Source organism: Numenius arquata, chromosome 8 (assembly GCF_964106895.1).
Source record: "Numenius arquata chromosome 8, bNumArq3.hap1.1, whole genome shotgun sequence".
In the NCBI taxonomy this organism is placed as follows: Eukaryota; Metazoa; Chordata; class Aves; order Charadriiformes; family Scolopacidae; genus Numenius; species Numenius arquata.
In genome coordinates, this window is record NC_133583.1 from 18,136,066 (window position 1) to 18,155,855 (window position 19,790).

Here is a 19,790-nt window from a genome sequence, read left to right on the forward strand (position 1 = left end):
GCCACGTTAAGGCCAAAATGAAGCATTCTCCATAGGAGAAGGGTCAGAAAGTGTGTATCAACGCCTACCTCAGCATCCATCTCCTCTTAACACCTACTATTTTTCAGATGCTGGGGTAGTTCAGTTCACAAAGAAACACATACCAGCTTCCTAGCAGAAACCAAGAAAGCTTGGGGCTTTTTTCCAGCAAGAGCTGGACCAAAGCAAGGCCAGAGCGGAGAGGCTGCAGCCTATGGCCGCCTGCCACAGCCGCAGAGCCCTCAGCTCTCCGTCAGTGCTGCCTCTTTGCATGACAAATAAAAACAATTCCACACGACAAAGCCCCTTTTGTCTGCAAAACTGCCGTGTACTGAACCTCAGTTATTTAAGTAAGGGGGAAAAAGAAAAAAAAAAAAAAAAAAGAAAAAAAAAAGAAAAGAGAAAAAAGAAAGAGAGGCAAAGTTTGTCAATAAACTATGGTTTACAAACGCCACAGCCAAAGCCTTCAGGGACTGATGACTTGGTTGGCTGCACCTCAAAATAAGGAAAGCCATTAACTCATACAACAGATGGCCTGATACAGCACTGCCCTTAAAAGAAAAAAAAACAACAAACAAATAAACAACAAACAATAAAAATACAGTGACATTTTTAGGCCTCTCTTCAAGAAGAATATACTGAATGTAAACGCTCCTTGGAACCAGAACGTTTAAAAGAGAGAAGAAAAAAATAAAATAAAAGAAAAAAAAAAAAACCCAAGCCAACAAAAGCCACCGGAGAAGACACTCTTCCCACCAAGCTTTGTTGCCTTCCGTCGGGCACAGATTCGGCAGATTCGGGGTTTTCTGCCTTCCCCGGCGCCCCGGGCCATCCTCCGCGGGGAGCCTCACCCACAGACCCACCGGCGGTCCCGGCGCATCGCCCCCGGCCCGGGTGAACCATTCCACGAGCCTTTCGCAGTAGAGGCGAGGCGAGGGGCGCGTTAAAGCCCAGGCAAAGGGCTGGGAGCTCGGGGGGAGGTGTCGGTAAGGGAGGCGGCGGCGGCGGCGGCGGCGGGGCCCTCCCGGCTTTCCTCACACCTCGACCCCCTTTAAGGCCGAGCCGCCCCCCCGGGGACGGGCTCCGCGGGGCCCGGCTCAACCGAGGAGGAAGAGGAGCGGCGGCTGACAGCTGCCGGGGCTCCGACAGCGCGGCCCGGGCAGACCCCCTTCTCCCTCCCCGCCGCCGCCCCGCTCACCGCCGCGCTGGGCGCTGTGCCCCGCCGGCAGCCCGTTGTCGTAGGGCTCCCACGTCTTCTGCAGCGGGTTCTGCGTGAGCTCCCGCGCCGGCGAGGCCGCCGCCGCCGCCATCCTCGCCCGGCTCCCACTGCAGTGGCGGCGGGGCGGGGCGGGCACCGCCTCTCAGCCCGGCGGGGGCGAGGCCGCACCGCCCCCTGAGGCGAGGCCGGGCGCGGGAAGCGGCAGCCCCGCCGCTGCCCCCCTGTCCCCGGCCCTCAGGTCGCAGGAGGGGGAGTGCCCTCAGGCCGCAGCGGCGCCTCAAGGGGTTCCCCGCCTGGGTTCCTGCTCCGCAGCGCGGGAGGAGCGAGGCCGCGGCTCCCTCAGGGGAAGAGGCTCCGTCCCCAGGCCCCGAGGGGGCGGCGGCCTTGGCAGGGTGAGCCCGCGTCCCGCAGTTTTATTTTTCCAAAATGGGGTCTTCACGCCATGCCGAGGTGGGGCTGTCACCGGCCCCGGGGTGTCACCGGCCGCGGGAAAAGGGGTAGGGAAGCAGGGCTGCGCCCGCTGGTGACAAAACCGAGGGGTCGGGGTGCAGCCGGGGGTGGCCAGTGAGGAGCCGCTGCAGGGGAGGCCTCGGAGCTGCCTCAGGAGGGGCCCTTCTTAAAGCCTTAAAAATAGCACGCCCAGGGAGCACGCAACGTGTTTCAAGAAGTCATGTGTTGACTGATGTGTTTTTCCAATTATGCTCTATTTTGGCCTGAAGGCTAAATTAATATCGATGCAGAAAACCACAAATAAACAATAGGTTTCTAACATCTTTAAGCTACCAAAAAAGACTACTCATAAATTGGCCGGGGAAGATGCTGTGCTGCAGTAGGAGCAGCGGCGTGGCCAAACACAGCATCCAGCTCTCTCATATTTCCACATTGCCCTTACAACTGGGAGAAAGCCAGCTCACGGAGGGGGCAAAACGAAGTCCTAAAGAAGTTCAGTATTTCACTATTACACACATCTATACATATTTTACAGAAGGTAAATGCCACACACTGAAAGTATGGTAGCACAGTGCAATATGGATTTTCATTATTATCCACTCTCAAGTACTTGGACATTATGAGACTGGCCTAAATACAAATGAAGGTCAGTGCATTATATATATATATATATATATATATATAAAATTTATATATTACTCAGACTCCCAGCATCCGAGGATCATTTTTATGTTTTCTATTCCATTACAAGCTAAACCATAGCTCTCTACACAACAGAAAAATCAATTCTCAGAAACATTTGGCAAGACACCCCGAGGAGAGTTAGCACTGTTTTTCCAAAACCATGTTTTGCTTGACCTGCCCTTCCCTCTTTTCAAAGCTGATTTCCTTCTCCTCAAGACTAATTACAGTTTTCAACTGTTGGAGCCTGCACTAAATTTTTACCCTAGCATTTTTTTTTTCCTGATTTTGTTGGGAGTTGATAGCCAAAGCGGATAGGGGTAGAGGGGTTATAGCAGTTAGATTACGAGGGTCAGAAAACTAGGAGCAGAGAGGGGGAGTTTTTGAACACTTAAAAGCTTCTTGTTTTCTCCTGTAAGTATGTATTTACTTCCAACAGTTGCCAAAAGAGCTGTGAGCTGGAACAGTCTAATCTGTGTTCCAGGTTAATCCCGGAAGCCCATCCCCTGTGCGCACACAGAATATTGCGACGTATGGCTGACTACAGGGTCGAGTCCAGCGTTGGGATGTACCCACCTCGCCCTCCACATCACAGCGAGGGGATGCCACCACCACCACCCTCCAGCTTTCCTCACAGTGCCTCCAGGAAAGCCAGGCAAGTCCATAACAGGTGTCACATTAAGAGAAACAAGGGATTAACAGGAATGCCTCTTTTTTTTTTTTATAAAAAATACACTTCTCAGGCTTGTTTTACATACGTTAAGTAGAAAACATATGAAATCCTTCCAGTCTCTAGAAAATAAGTCTGTACCTCCTTTCTGCAAATACACACACTGCACGAGGACTGGAACACCCCTCACACGCCTGCCTCGCAGCTGAAAACACTGACCTGGTGCCGTTCATACAAGAAAATATCGTTTTCCAGAGGTCTGCAGGGTGAATTGCCACATTTCTAAGTCTTGTCCCCCAAGCACGAGGCACACCATCACTGAACTCTCTTCTTGCTCAGGCAGATTTTAAGAAGTGGCACCTGCACAGAACTTAAGGGTTTGTCCAGGTGTTTGTAATGAATGGCATTGGGGGTGTGCATGGACACCTGCTGGCCTTTGTTTTTGTGAGGTAAAGATTTCAGCTTGATTGATGACAAACTTCTGTTATTGTGTTGTTGACCAAACTTTTTTAAGGGTTAGTTGTAGGGGATTTTTTACAGCTCCAGTGCAGTAATGGGCTCTTTGACTGAGGACACAGAGAAAGCGAATACAGAAATACTGTGCCACTCCTGAGGTCTCGTCTCAAAACACGGCTTTCAAGGGCACTGCATTCAATTCCTAGAAAAAGACAGAACAGATAAACATTGCTCACGAGATTCCCAATAAATGATAGAGATCACCACCTGCACGACCACGATGCCCTCAACCGCTGTCCTGATGCAAAGGCTTGAGGAGCAGGGCTGGTTCCTGCAGGTGAAACGCTGGAGACTCGACTTTTGTTTGCTACACGGATAAGCCTTTGCTCCTTGGAAGGCTTTTAGGCAAAGCTGCTGCTCTCAGGGCCACAGTGAGCAGAAAGCGTACCTGAAACAGCATCTCTCTGCAGAGGCAAAGCGTGGAGGGGAAAGGCAGCCGTGGAAAAGGAACTGCTGCACAGAAACAGAATGTGCTCGAGCCGAGTAACAGAGTTAGGCTTATTCTTTTCAAACGACTGACTGACAAGACAGGAAACTCTTATGGTTTAATGCATCCAGCAAGGGGTAATTATTTCTGAGTCAGGGAGAAATAAAAGAGACTGAAACAAGGCTTCTGCTTGATCATACAGGATCCCTGCTTTGTAAATAAGCTGTATCATATGGTAACCATATAATACAAGTTCCACAATATCTGCAAGTCACTTTCATGTATCTCATTTCCCTAGTAAAGACATCACTTTATAGCCTGACAGCCTATAAAACATCCCTAAACCACCCAACATCTCTGCCTCCTGTCTTCCCACCATCGCTCCGGCAGCACCAGCTCACTACTCGGAATAAGAAGACTTTCCGGTCCTCCGGGTGCCCACGCCCTCGCCACAGCGAGCACAGCAGATACTGCTCACAGAGAGCCAGTTCACGAGACCTTCCTGCAGTGCAGGAGATTCAACAGATACCTGTGAAATGACTAAAGGGTGCACACACACAGCCAGACGTCACAACGTGTGGTTTCTGCAAGCAGGACGGCTGCGGAGGAGTCCCCACACTGTGCCGGGCCCTGAGATCAAGCACCTGAGATGTTTCATAGAATTGTCTAGGTTGGAAGGGACCTTTAAGATGGAGTCCAGCCGTTAACCCAGAACTGCCAAGTCCACCACTAAACCATGTCCCTCAGCACCACGTCTATTTTTTTTAAATGCCTCCAGGGATGGTGACTCAACCACTCCCCGGGGCACCCTTTTCCAACATCTGATAACCCTTTCTGTGAAGAAATTTTTCCCGATATCCAATCTAAACCTCTCCTGGCGCAACTTGAGGCTGTTTCCTCTTGTTCTATGACTTGTTACTTGGGAAGAGAGACTGACCCTCACCTTGCTACACCCTCCTTTCAGGTAGTTGTGGAGAATGGTAGGGTCTCCCCTCAGCCTCCTTTTCTCCAGGCTGAACACCACCAGCTCCCTCAGCCGCTCCTCAACAGGACTTGTGCTCCAGACCCTTCACCAGCTCCGTTGCCCTTCTCTGGACCTGCTCCAGCACCTCAGTGTCTTTTTTGTGGTGAGGGGCCCAAAACTGGACACAGCACTCGAGGTGAGGCCTCACCAGTGCCCAGTACAGGGGGACGGTCACTTCCTTAGTCCTGCTGGCCACACTGTTCCTGACACGGGCCAGGATGCTGTTGGCCTCCTTGGCCACGCTGCTGGCTCACATTCAGCCGGCTGTGACCAACACCCCCAGGTCCTTTTCTGCCGGGCAGCTTTCCAGCCACTCTTCCCCAGGCCTGTAGCGTTACATGGGGGTTGTTCTGACTCAAGGGCAGGACCTGGCACTTCAGCCTCACACCATTGGCCTCGGCACGTCCATCCAGCCCGTGCCAGCCCCGCGCTCACAGCCCTGACCAGACCCCGACAACATCCTGATCCTGCTCTCCTAGCAAAGCACAAAGAAGCTTTTTCTGGGAAGCTTTTTTTTTTTTTTTTGCTGGGGGCGCCCCGCCATGACCCCCCGCCCCCGGCGGGCAGCAGGACGCCGGGGCTGCGGACGGAGCTCGCCCGCGCCCGCCAGGCGGCGCCCTGGCACCGCCCGCGGCCACTGCGGGGGCGCCCCCTGGCGGCCGGCCGCAGGCACCGGGCTCCGCGCCGCTCCCCCGAGGCGTCACCGCCGCCGGGGGTTGGGGCGGGGGGGGGGATGTGACACCGGAGCCGGTGTCCGCAGGGCAGCAGATGCTTCGGGCGCTGCGAGGTGGAAGTTCGTTTAAGCACGGCGAGCTGCAGCAGCTGGGCCGAACCCAGACTATTGCCCTGGAAGAATTAACCCGTTCACTTTTACATTTCTGAACCGTACAACTGAGTCACGCTGTAAACACTGCGCCGGGAGATAGTGAAGCTTCACAGAATGCCAGCGTTAAAATACACCAGCTCTCGGCTTTTAAGCACCCAAGACAGACTCTGAGGTTACAGAAAGCTACAGGGAAGAAAAGCCTATCCGTTAATCCCAAGTTATTTTCTCAACCAAATGAAAAAACCCCATAAATTCCTGGGGAAAGGGGGGGGGCTAAGGGGGAAGAACTAAATATCCCCATTTCTTTTTAGATATGAAACACCAACAACTTATACTTCATCGTTAACCTAATACTTCCATTTCTCTAAAGCAATTCTCTTTCCACAATGTCATGAGGTACATTTTTTATCCCTGCATTTATATCATAGAATTATAGAGCAGTTAGAGTTAGAAGGGACCTTAATGATCATCCAGTTCCGACCCCCCCTGCCATGGGCAGGGACACCTCCCACTAGACCAGATTGCTCAAAGCCCCATCCAGTCTGGTCTTGAACACCTCCAGGTGTAAAAATTATCAGCTATTTACTTGCCTGTTTGAGAAAACGAATATTATCTGACCTCTACTCACACAACTGGCAATAAATACCTGGCAAAAACCTAAATCAAGGTGTTCTCTGTTATAACTGGCAGGCCACTGTTCTAGCTACAAGTAACAAGCAGGAATTCGTTTTAATAATCCCATCTTAAAATAAGTATCTACATTTCCTACGTATTGCAATGGCGAGAGGAGGAGACAAGAGTCCTTATTCCTCATCCTCTAAGAAGGTATATAGAGATGGTTGTATGCTCCCCCCCCCCTCCAGCTTACAACTCCAAAAGACTTCAGCCACATAGCAAAACACCAGCTTAGTTTCAGCAGAGTTTAAGGAGGCACAGAGGAGCATGGAATTTGCAAAGGTCATGAAGTATGAATGTTATTCAAGAAATACAGACGCACACCAGCACAGTCTTCAGCCACACACGTTATCTTACGTATCCAGCTTCAACATCCAACCAACACTCCCTGCTTCCACATGGACTAGATGGCTCTGACCAGCCAACTGGCAGCCTGCTACGCCGCGTCAAAATATTAGTATAAAGCATACAGAATAATTCCTATTGAAGTTATAATTGATTTTCTCTTTTAAGGATGAAAAATGATGTCAAGTATACCTTCAGCAGGCTCGTGGCAGTGCTTCATTGGCCAAAATCTGTGCAGCTGGAAGCATCACCTGAGGACAGCCAGCGACAGCTATCTAATATACAAGGCACTTACCACTCTGCGAGCCAATTAGAAGGGATGGTGACCAAACACACAACTATGCTTCATTCTTTTTGTCACAAGTAACAACACTCCAACATTTCAAAACTGGATTTCAGGTAGAATGGGAGAGATTTCTCCACACACACCTTATAGGCTGTAGCACTGATCGTTTTGTTGTTTTGACCAAGCATTTGTTACAGTGCTCTTACATGGTGAAAAGCTGCAGCTTCTGGGTAACGACAGCACCCAAATTTGCAACTGCACTGAGTTTCCACTATAATAACCGAAACTACTGTAGAGCAGATGGGACACTTGGCCTGTTCAATCACATCTCTTATTACATTAGCACCTCAGCAGGGGACAGACTGCTCCCTCCACCAGGTAATTCTCATATTCCTGAAGTACAGATCAAGCCTGGCAGGTTTTTCCTCACTGGGGAAGGGGAGTCCTTAACAACCTGCCTTAAAACACAGTGTCTGTCTGCTAGGTATGCTGTCACCTTTGTAAGGCAAGTACTAACTCAACTTTGTTCTTCAATTGCCAAGGAAACCTACAGATAAAGGAAGGAGCACTAGCAACTGAAAAGGTGGCTCTCTCCTTCCCAGGCTGTTCCTGAGCTCCTGGATGATGACAGACGATGCCTTGGGAACAGTCATCCTGCAGAAGAGATGCCTCACACAACTTCCCACAGAGAACAGAGTAAGTTCCTTCTCATGAGGAGCTTAGCAAGCAGAGTGAGCAATCAGGGAAGAGAGATGTAATACTATATTAGCCAAGTCACATACATTGATTCATACCTTCTCAGTTCAGTTTCTCAGGACTTTTTGTTACGTCAGCTTGTTAACTGATGATTTCCTGTCTCCTCAAGACTGCCTATGGTTTTCTCCTCAACCAAAAGTACCATCCTTTTTGTTTTCCCACTCAGTCTAATATCCCAGCAGTCAACCCAACGAAAATGACAAATAGCCCACTAAGTCCCCAAAAATTTCAAGCAGCCCACGTGACAAGTTCAGCAGGTTCTCCATACCATCTTCACACATCCCTCTATTAAGGACTTGATTCCAAACCAACTGCAATCACAAGGACCAGGCCTTGTGATACATGGCCCTAGCACTTATTCCATTTCTTCTGAGCAACAAATAAGTTTATTACTGGCACCATCCACTCCATATCCTATTTCCTATCACTGCCTAAAGGGAAAAAAGTTCCAGTTGTCTTGAAATACACTGCTACTTCAAAGACAAGCAAAGCTATTAAGGATTCAGAACTAAAAAAGAATCTGCCCTCAGCAATACACACCTTTAGAAGTTATTTTATAAGAGTTCATTTTACTACTAGACTTCCTGGCTACAGATCAACCTACCAAAGAGATTCAGAAAAAAACCAACCACCATACATAATCATGCTTTATATAAGAATAAGCTACTACTAAGAACAAGAAATCTCTTTGGTGCTAATTGGGGAATAGATTTAAACAACATCCAAGATCCCACAAAGATGTATAAATACAGATACTAGAGAGAGTCCTTAAGCTGAAACAAAATGACATTCATTAGCATAGATAAGGAAAATAACTCATCCAAACAGAAGACGTTGGTACAAAGTAAATCAGTGAGAAAAGTTCCCATCTAGTCTAACAATCAACACGTCTGATACAAGGGAAGATCTGACAAGGTTCAGGCACTCTGGAGCCTCACAGCACACTTCTTTGGCTGAAGAGAGGGTGAATTACCACACTAATTTGCGTTCCTTATGTTTTCTTTATCATCTACCGAAACATCGTGATAGTTATTCATCACACACGCAAAACAATGATGTATCCCTTACCACAGTGCTTATATCTGGCTTGATTTTGGCACGGTTATGTGTTTTCAAAACCATGATGACTTAATGATCAGGAAACAAACCCCAGCTATACAAGGGGCTTCATTGTAAGAATTGTACCAATACAACCTTGGATGGCTTTCTACAGGACCCGCACATCGTATGCATATAAAACCTATTAGACAATCTAAGATTACTTGGGGAGATACAGGTTATCAGCAGAACATCATCTCACCAACGTGTGGATTGCATGAGATTCTCTGAGCATAAACTGAGATTCATACAGACAGTATTAACAAATAATAAAAAAAACAAAACAAAACAACCACACCACCTTGCTACACTGTCACTTTGTTCTTTCGTTATCTTTATCTGAACCATGCTTGAAAGCATGGCCATTCAGAGCACTTTTATTATTTCTAAATACATAAACATGTTAGTTTAGATGGTTATCACATTTCAGAAGAAATAATTGCTCTATTTTAAACGTGGGAGAAACCAAACGTCTGGAGATAAACCCTATCAATGAGATGCCATTGTTCTCACGCAAGGAAGTTTCCTGTGTTAAGTCTAAAATGAGGCATAGATTTAAGGCTGGTCTGCATTAACTGTGTTCTTTAAATCTGAAGGATAAATCACTAATTCTTTACATCTCCAGTCCAAGCAGCCACCTCCCACCTTCACCTCTGAGAGAACATTGAAATTATGTCCTTGAAAAATAGGCCAGATCCTCAAGTGGTGCTTCCAGGTATTGCTTAAGACTATTTCCATCGTCACAACATTAAGCAACATTTTAAATCTTCCTGTTACGATGCAACATAAAGGAAAGATGGCATCCATTATTCATGTTTTCTGAGCGCAACCCAGTGTTAAAAACCCCTTTGTAGCTCACTGTATACCAGGGACTTCAGACTATTTACATGAGGGGGCGTGTGCTTCTAAGAAATGCCGAAAGAGGACATTAAAATACACAGCATTTGCACAAATTGCCTATTTACATTCATGGGTCTAGAGGTTAACTGAAAATACTGAGTTTCCAAGATGGTAAGCCTAGTGAGGACAGTCGTTCCTGCACATTGCTCTGGTAGGATCCGATGTTGTTACTACAGCAACAGCACGTACAGCCTGGCACAACCCCTGGACGGCAAGTGGGTGTACCCTGATCTGCTCTCCTCTTCCTTGGAAGTGTGATACGGCAGAGACTCCGCTTACCCACCCTGCATCCCGTCACACAACCCAGGAAATCTAAGGCTTGATAAATTTTAAGATTTCAAAGGAAAGCAAAATATACTCGCACCCACTAGGATGTTTGTCTTTGTGCCTCGTGAACCTCCATAAAAGCAATCTCTACTAAGCAGTCCAAAAGTGCCTCTATCACCTTAAAACTCTCTGTTCCTTTCCAGTCACATAAGCGCATTAGAAAAATCTTCCCAATTCCAAGTTTGGGTTTGCTCTTGCAAGTAAGAGTGTAGTTAAAAGGAGCACAAGGAAAGGATTAGCGATTTTAAATAAAAGACAACCCTTCTCTGGGCTGAGATACTGAAGAATTATGCTCACAGCTAGTTTTATATTAGCTGTTTTAACATTTATGATGTATATCCTTTGTCCTTTCATTCAGCTAGGATGCCATGAATCCCACTTGTTTCTAACAGCTAGATCTGGGCTGCTAAATATGAAAAAAACAGCAAACAAGGGCAGCTGCCTTCTCAGAGTGGAACTGAAAGACTTAATGCTATCTTTAAAACTAAGTGCTATCAGCTGACTTCAGAGGTAAAATTTCTCAGGACAGCCACTTTAAAGTAAAACATCTGTAAAACCTTATTACATACGTTAGGAAAGTTGTCTGATAAGCTAGAAAAGGAGAAATATAGTGACAATAAAGAGCACACAGCATTTGCGTGTCATCCAAATGCATGAAGTAAAACGAATTTAAAAACTCATGAAGGCTTTGGGATGAAGCCACCTAACAGGTGGCAGTGTTTTAAAAGGCAAGAGATAAAGAGAACGTAGGAAGCACCATCAGGGGTTTGGGGCTTGACATATTGAATGACTACTGATGGAAAAATCAAAGAGAAAAAGGCGAGGAGGAGGGCTGCTGCTGGACCGGGTGACAAACCGTCAGGGGTGTAGAGAGCATCTGTGAGTCATCAGCACATAATAGAAGTTGAAGCCATGAGAACGCCTGAAATAGGGCACAGGGAGACAAGAGCAAGGCAAGGTCAAATTGTGGGAGGAGGAGGAAACACCGGACAGGGAAGGCGGAAAGAGTATCATGAAAGAAAAAACAACAATTTGTTAGAATAAGCCCCGACTGTGCAGAGAGGTCATGGAGAAGAAGAACAAAACAAGGGTCTTCAAACATTTCAGTGACATAAATAAATAGACAGAAGCACCCAAAATGGACCAATCAGGAGAGGCTGGGGTGGAGGTTGTACAACCTAACGTTGTGAGAGGGAACAGCCTTGGCTGAGAGCTAGAACAAACAGAGAAAATGGGGGGACAGGAGTTGAAGGTCCAACAGAGTATAGTACTCCACCATGTATTACCCTATGGGATAAGTAGGTCATTAAGGAAAAAGCCCATAGCAACGGAAGCAAGAGCAAACAAGTTAATGGGGCAGTGATTGGACCCACAGTCCTCTACAGGCACCTACAGTAATACTTGGTTTCACGCGTGTCCTGTAGGCAACAGGGACAGGAAAGGAGGTTTTTGAAAGTGAAGAATAAACCCCTCTGAAAAGCCAGCATGGAAAGCTGACACTGACACAAGGAGGAAAAAACCTCACAGCATATGTGATGCCAGCTGCCTCTGGAAATATTCTTAAGCTTTATGAAAAAGGAGCGTATTCATCTAAATAAAAAGACAAGCAAACAAGAGCAAAGCTTCTCAGAAGCTATTGATGATTGAATTTATAATAAAAGCAAAATTAATCTTAGTTTAGCAAATTGCAAAGCTGTCATGTAGTCTAAAACCTAGCACTGAAGGGGAAAAAAAAATACAGTGCAGACGTACGGAGATCCAAATCACTGGTGAATCTCAGCCTTCATAGCCTCCAGGGCAGATTTCTCATTTTCTGTGTATTTTGCAAGTACAGCTAGATGGCTTATCAGCTCCCTGAGAATAACAGGATCAATATGTAGATGAGAAAGCTTAATAAGGATAATAAAATTACGACAGCCAAAATAATGTAATTTATGGAGTGCACACAGGCTAAACAACACAAATGCTACAAATAAAAGCTCTGTCAAGGGGAAACGTTTACTGAGAGTCATCAGCAACATATTAGCAAAGAAACATTCTTTTGTGTTTTTTTTCAAACAAAACCCCTGAATTCTCTTAATATTCCTTAAAATAACTTTGTTTCAGCACATCTCCCTGGAGAAAATAAATTATAAAAAATGATTCAGGTGTACAGAAGGCCACACTCCATCACATAGAGCATTATGTGAGAGCCTTTGGCACCAGGATGTGTAAATACACATTCAAACACTTGAATATACATTGAAAGCAAGACATATATAGGATATAAAGATGAAAAATAAAGAAACAAACAAAAAGAATCAAAAGCAAGTAAGGACACCAGCCCTCACACTCGCCACCTCCAGTGAAACACACCAGCTGTCCAGGCTTGATGGCTCCAGCCACCGCACAGTGGCTTGGTCCGTGTCCTCCTTGGGTCTCCCCTCACCACCGAGGACATCTGAAGTCATTGACTGATTTGAACCTTATTTGACGCAGAACAGAGGCCTCAAAAACATCAGTCTCCTACATTTCAGTGAAACCCAGCTATCAAGAGAGAAGAGCTGCCTTTCCACTGCTCCCACTACACAAAGAGCTTCAGCCTCTCCCGTCTGACATGAGATTGCCACCAGATGAGCCCAAATCCTTGGAACTGACCCCACCTGGTGAAGAAAAGGCAATTGCAACCCCAAGACCTATATCCATGGCAAACATCTGTTGTGGTTTAACCAGAACAACACCTCTTACAGAACCGCTTGAATTTTAGGTTCCTGTATTCTAATTCCCAAATGAAGCAATTCTCAGAATAAAAAAAAATAATTTAAAAAGCAGCTAAATCAATCTCCTACAAACTATGAGTAATGACTTCAGCTATAACAAGAGTGCTTGTTTCCTCAACAGCAAGAGCTGCCTTTTTCCCCCTCCTCCTTCACCCCATCCATCTGCCTCACAAGCCATCTGAAATTTTTTAATTGCAAGAGGTCATGAACCCCTGAAATCTCCCCATTGTTTTGGGGAAACTGGTTTTACACTCGTAACAGAAAAACTACAAAGCTCTTCTATTTTTTTTCCCTCCTTAATGCAGAAGGTAAATGTTGCAGAGCTCTATGCTTAAGAAAATCTATAGGGTTCCCATGAACAACAAATGTTGCTTGTTATTAACTGACAACATCAATTAGATTTCCAGGGATCATAAAAGAAAACAGGAAGACAAAGCCAGCCTTAAATCCAAATATTGCTGTGGCAGTGATAATTGTCAGAAGCAGTTTCAGACACATCAAAACAACTTGTGTTTGTTGTGCTCCTTGATTAGTTTATGTCCAAAGGGGTGCGTAGTGTCACATCGAAGCTTTTAACCATAAATAAACCACCACAAATATTTTGTCCATTGCATCATTTGATTTGAACTACGCACTGGCAAACTGTACATAATCCAGTCGTGAGGATTTCTTGCGGCTTAAGGAGACCTTCCCATTTATGCACCGAAAACGCACGCAGGATCCAATCAAGCCTCTGCAGTTCCAGTGGGGACTAACCCAACCCCCAAAACACATCGCTGTCTGCAGATGGAGGAATCATTCACGTGCAAACCCCCTTCAAAAGATGCAACGCCCCAAGCGGCTTTTCTGAGCGAGGCAGAAATAGCAGGTCTAAGTCACTTCTCAGTATCACCCAACAGCTACCTCCCAACCCCACAGCAGATGTAACTCTAGTTGAGAGGAGAGCAGCTGCCAGGGAGCCTGGATCACACAGTGATTCCCGGTGCCAAGGCACAACACACGTGAAGCCACCCCTTAGACCATGTCACAAAGACTTGACACTATGCAGAAAGGAAAAAAAAAAAAAAAAATCACATTCGGGAAAATAATTATTAGGGAACAAGTTAGGTGGTCAACTTTAGAGCGAAGAAGGGAAATAAGAACTTAAAACCCATTCTGATTTAACCTTTCCTACTTGTGCATGGCCTGTAAACAAGATAGTAACGTACTGAATCATCTGGAAACTAATGCCACACAGTCATTTCAGATATCTAAGTAACCAGCTGTGCTGAAATTATACTGGCACACACAAATTTAAAGCTGTAACAGGCACATTATTGCCACAAGGGCACTCATGACAAATCCATCCCATTTTATTAATAAAACATTACAAAACATCCCTATTATCCATCACACGGATAAAAGTCAGTTGCAATTATGAGACTCATCGTTTGCATTCAGGACCCACCAGGGCAGCTTAAAGACTTCAGGGTTACTTCTGGTGCATCGCTTCAGATCTTCAAACACTGCAGACACCAAGAGCCCCCCATTCCCCAGCTTCTCAAATGAGAGATGAGTTTGTCTGACATGGTCAAAACACAACCTCAAAGGCACTTACAACTGCACTGTGCGGGTAAATAAACACATTTCATGCAAAACCACAAATATTGCTTCTCTTTGCACGGACACAAATTCACAGCCCCACCACATTACAGTGATTTTACTTCAAACAGCCACATCGCACCCAGCAACCACCTGACAGCTACAAGGTCAGTACTTCACCTGGTAATACATTAAGTACATCTGGAGATTAGCATTCTTAATTAGCATGCAATTACAATATTTAGGGCCAGGTTTTGGCAGGCACCCAAGAATAACCAAGCCTTGTTATTAGCCAATCTGGCTCCACATCTTGTCCGGAGTCAGCCAGGCCAGTGCTCTCTCTCCGAAACCACCCTTCTGCACAACCAAATCATACCTAAAATAAACCCACCACCTCTGAAAATAACAACCTGTGTGAAGCAGCGGGGGACTCTTTCCCATATCCCCATTTTGAGCGCCTGATAAAAATCAAGTAAAACCAGGAATCAACTTAAATGACTCCATTTTAGCCGTTGGAGAGCCCAACTAGACAGACTAGTGAGTTTGGAGTTCATTATTCTCTTTTACTCCCTTATACAATTTAATTACTTAACCTTTCACGCTCTCAAAAGACCGCAAGCCAAGTGTTACGTCTGTGACAAAAGGTTAACAGACTAATTATTTGACTTAAAATGAGAAAAAAACCAGCTTCTAGGGAAAACCAGAGCAGGCCAAGGAACTCAGCACTTCTCAGACCCGTGGCTGGTGCTGCCTCAGTTGTATTTTGGGGAATTTTTAGCCTTTCTACTACATTTGCCTTATGACTTTTCCCAAGGACCTGCCCCACCCAGGGTGTGGGGACACAAGCTTACAGTATATTCAGTAAATTTTAAAAAATCCAACAAACCAGGAAAAAAAACCCAAAAAACCATACCGAGTGAGAAGGTGAGAGTACTCCACCAGGTCACTTCCTCCAGAAGAAAGCTGAAACGCCCCCCAAACGTATGATGTTCTCCAGCATTTAAAGTCTAACATTCATCTCACAGAAAGGTCTGTGGACGTTACGTGCACAGTTTAAGCCCCAAGGAAACCATGCAACTTCAGTGAGCAATTTCGAACGCATCTGTAGTGCTTCGTCAGCAATTAGATATCACCCACAAGTTGGATTTACCAAATCTCTTACTCATAAGAGCAGAAAGAACATTGATGCAATCAAATTGAGAAAAATACTGGTGTAACCAAGCTGATTTTTTTAAATTAGATGGGTGATACATAAAAAAATAAAGTGTTAAAAGCACTTTCCTCAACTACATCCTACTATTGGTAAGAGTTATATTTATAACTTAGTACTTTTTTGTAACAAAATGTCCTATTTCAAAGCAGACCCTTCCTTCAAATGACCTCAGGAAAGTTCTGAAACAAAATCCTCCCTGAAACGTTCTCAGATTTGTGTTCTGCATAACTATCCCTACACGAATGCCCTCATTAGATGATGCGCCGATTTAAAAGGACCGGGACCTTATGTAAATGGATGTTATTGCTTTTAATTGCAGCCATAATTATGGGAGTGCCTCCCAACTGAGTAAGGCCACATTAAGCAAACTTACTGGAAACTTCACAAACTGCTCTGCAACATATTGGACAAGCACCAGGAGGCCCACAAACGGTACTTACTCAGTCCCATCTCCAGCTCTCTGCAGAGCACTACGAAGTCAATTGACCCTATAAGGGATCGCGCTACAAAATCAATTAACCCTAAAAGGGATCACTCCGAATTACATTTGGTTTAGTATGTTTTTGCCTCACGTTAACTAGTTTCTCTTCAACATCTAACAGTATAAAATGTTTAATTCAGAATTAATATTTTTAAAGATTTAAAAATCTTAAAGAATTTTCAAGTTTCTTCAACACTAACTTTTTTTTTTCTTTTTTCCTCCCCACATTCTGAAGCCACACAAGGACACCAGAACCTGTTACAGAGTCACCACTGAGCCAGGCTTCGAGGTGTTGAGAACAAGGAGCGAGAGCCGTATCCATTTCGGCAGCTCCACCTGGCACAGCCAACAAATCACTGCTCATTGAAGACCCCAGCACAAACATCACGTGCATGACCTGAAGAACAATGAAGGGGTTTCAGTTCACCCAGGGGTAAGTGGTGGCCCATCACTGCATCTTAACAGCTGAATCGGGGTCCCCCTGCTTAGTCTGGGCAGTTTGGAAACCACCAACCTTACTGAAATTCATTCCCATGCCCTGGGTTGGAGTCGGGCATGGACAAAGTAGGCAGATGCCTGCTATAAAGCCGGCAGAAGCAAAGCGATGACTGTAAACAAGAGCAATCCTCTGAGTCACTAGCCAGGAGCCACGACCCCTCTACACCCAGTGACACCCAATTTTCTACGGCACCAGGCAGCTCAGGGTGCCGGGCCAGGGCTCCCCGGTCCCGTTAACAGACCTGTGTACAACAACGCTCTGCTTCTGCCTCTGACTCCGCTTCCCCGTCCTGCCCCACGGCTGCAGGAAGAGCCCAGGAAGGCACCAGGTTTGTCTTCCAGCCTGTGCAATACGATTTTCCTGGAAAGGGGGGGAAAACTGCCCAAACATAACCAAGACTGGGCCTATGTTTAAAAGTTTTGGTGCACTTGCGTCAGAGCTGTCATCCCGCATTACACAAAGTGCCTAACGAACACGCCAGGCCCCTCACTCAGTCCTCAGGGAGAGTCAGCCCTTCCCGAGGAAAGGCTTCAACCAGCCAGCAGCCAAATCTCACAGGGCAAGATAAAAAAGATGCAGATTACGTGTTTTTATGGTGTTGCCATTAGGAATAGGAAAGAACAACCAACCGGTCGGATCAGCACTTGCCAAAACACTGATTTTACAGCCTTCCTCGGCCAATGGCAAGCATCAACACTTGGAGGAGCGCAACGTAAATACGCCTTCCCACAGACAGTTAAAAGAAAAAAAAAAAAAAATCCCTCACAGCAAAGCGATTTCCAAAAATAACTCAGAAAGCAAACAGCCACTGGTACGCTACGGTTCCCTCTTTCCACGCCACATCTCCCAAACCTTCCTCCGCAGCGGGCTGCCCCCCATGAAGCCGCGATTCCCCACTTCCCACCGCCCGAGATGCCGGTCACCCTCACTCCTTGGCGGGGCTTGGAAGGGAAAACGCAGACGGGGGCGTCCCACAAAACACGACCTTCGCCCCTCCAGCCCTGGCCCCGACACGCGTGGGACCCTCCTGGGGGGGGAGGGCTGCCCCGTGGGAAGGGAAGAAGCCCCCCCCCGGCGGGGGAGGCCGCGGGAGGCCCCGGCCACCGGGGCTCCTACCTCGGCAGCGCCGGCCCTGCGGGCAGCCGCGGCGGCGGCGGCGGCAGCCCCACATCTGCAGCGGCGCCTCCTCGGCTCCGGCGGAGGACGGCCCGGCCCGGCGGTGTACGGGGAACCCGCTCGTCGGAGGGTCCTGGCGACCGCGGAGCCCCGCGGAGCTGCCCGCGGCTGTGCGCGCCCCGCGCGGGGCGGAGCGGCGGGGACCGGCCCCGGGCAGCCCCCGCCCCGCCGGGCAGCGCCGCTCCCTCCCTCCCTCCCTCCCTCCCGGCAGCTCCCGACCGTCCGGATGGATGGATGGATGCGGGGACGGACTCGGGCTCACCTCTGCTCCGCCGCTGCGGCGGGAGCTCCCGCACCCCCCGCGGCCCCGCACCGGAGCTCGGCGGCTCGCCCGGTCCCTCCGCGGGGCGACGCGGGCACCGGCTGGCCCGGGGGTGATGCCGGTGTGGAGCCTGCCTCCATTCCCGCGATGTCACCGCTGCTAGCTCCCTCCTGGGACTTGAGCCTTTCCTTCGCCTTCTACTCGGGGCTTAACGTTTTTGGTTGTTGTTTTGGTTTTTGTTTTGTTTTGTTTTTTTTTTTTAAATGAGCCGATTTTTTTTTTTAAATCTCAAATAAACAGAGGAGGTGGAGCAGCTGTAGCCATTTTGCAGACCTGGATGTGAATGCAGCCAGCCTGGTAGAAGATAGGGATCAACAATCTCCGGGGAAAAGGGTGTTTGGTCAGCAACAAGCACGTAGCCAGGCTCAGGAGCAGCTGCTCCATGGAGCGGACAAGCAGGAGCAACAGGTGACCCCAACACAGGTCCAGTGTGTCCACAAAGCAGCACACCCCATCAATGTCCCCAGGTCAGGGCACCTTTCAGTGAGCTGAGGGGGTCCAAGATGAAACAAATCAGGACAATTGTAACCCGTAAGTGCACTCGGGGCACAGCCACCCATCTGCTTTGAGCTGGAGCTTTCGTCTGCCCTCACTGCACGTAGAAACCCCCTGAAGACAATTTGGCAGCTCAAGATTGGTGACAACAATCCCCTAGCTCCTTATACTACCCTTATGGTGATATTTAAGTGTGGATGTTACCTTGTTCAAGTAGGGACTGATTATGGCTTGGCTTCATTAATTGCTTTGTAATTTTATTGAGCTGTCTGTTTGAGGTGGATATGAAATAAACGGGTAGGCAGGGAAGCTTTGGAGTTATGTTGTCTTGCCATAGCGTAGCCATGTCCTGTGCTCGGGGTAAGGAGCCGGAGAGGCAGCACTGTGCTCAGGGGGGAGTTGTTATCTGTCCTTTGGAGCATTTGGCCTGCGGAGATAGGCAAATGAGCAAACGCCACTCCTAATGAAAGAGGGGACAAAAAGAAAATGTAGGAGGCTTAAGGGAGCATCAGTCTATAACTGCTGAGTAGTTAAAAATCAGAATTATTTCCCCATAAGATGCAAACGGTTCGTTATAGGCAACTGAATAACTGAATTCAGAATTTTTTTTAGGTTTTGATTGAAATTCCTTGCAGCCGCAGGTAAAGAATTTTTCTTTACCTTGACAGGATGCTTTTTACTCTACCTACCCGTCTTCATTCTGCTTCCCAGGCTCTCTCCAAGTGAGATCAAGTCCAAGTTTGCTGTTTGGGCAGCTGGTTTCAGACCCTTACTAGTAACAGAAGCCTTCTAACTGCGCTGGCTTTGCCTGGGGATCATCTGATGCTTTAAACCTTTGGTTAACAAAGTACAATTCCTCAAACCTTAATCACTAACAGAAATTAAGCCACATGAAAGAAAGGAGTTTTTTTTTCTAAACAAGGAGTATTGCATGCTTATCTCCAGATGATGATGCCTCCTGTAATGAGGAAACTCAGCAGCTGAGGTCAGTAGGTGCTCGGTATCTCTTCCTTGAAGTGTGCGGTGACTCAGGGCGAGGGTTGAGT

General features: G+C 47.2%; 1 protein-coding gene across 7 annotated transcripts in view; it reads right to left on the reverse strand.

The window, feature by feature from the left end:
• Positions 1 to 18,051, reverse strand: part of LOC141467835 (6-phosphofructo-2-kinase/fructose-2,6-bisphosphatase 4) — a 55,820-nt gene extending 37,769 nt beyond the window's left edge. For 2 of the 7 annotated variants that reach the window (XM_074152532.1, XM_074152531.1), the window contains exon 1: positions 17,868 to 18,046. Coding sequence is in view for 5 of the 7 variants with exons in the window: in XM_074152527.1 (XP_074008628.1) it covers positions 1,217 to 1,328 (112 nt within the window). In the remaining 2 variants the exon portion in view is untranslated. Of the gene's footprint in view, positions 1 to 1,216; positions 1,349 to 17,867 lie in introns of those variants that run through there. The other 5 variants (XM_074152528.1, XM_074152533.1, XM_074152529.1 and 2 more) reach the window with 4 other exon arrangements.
• Between the last annotated feature and the right edge of the window lie 1,739 nt (positions 18,052 to 19,790).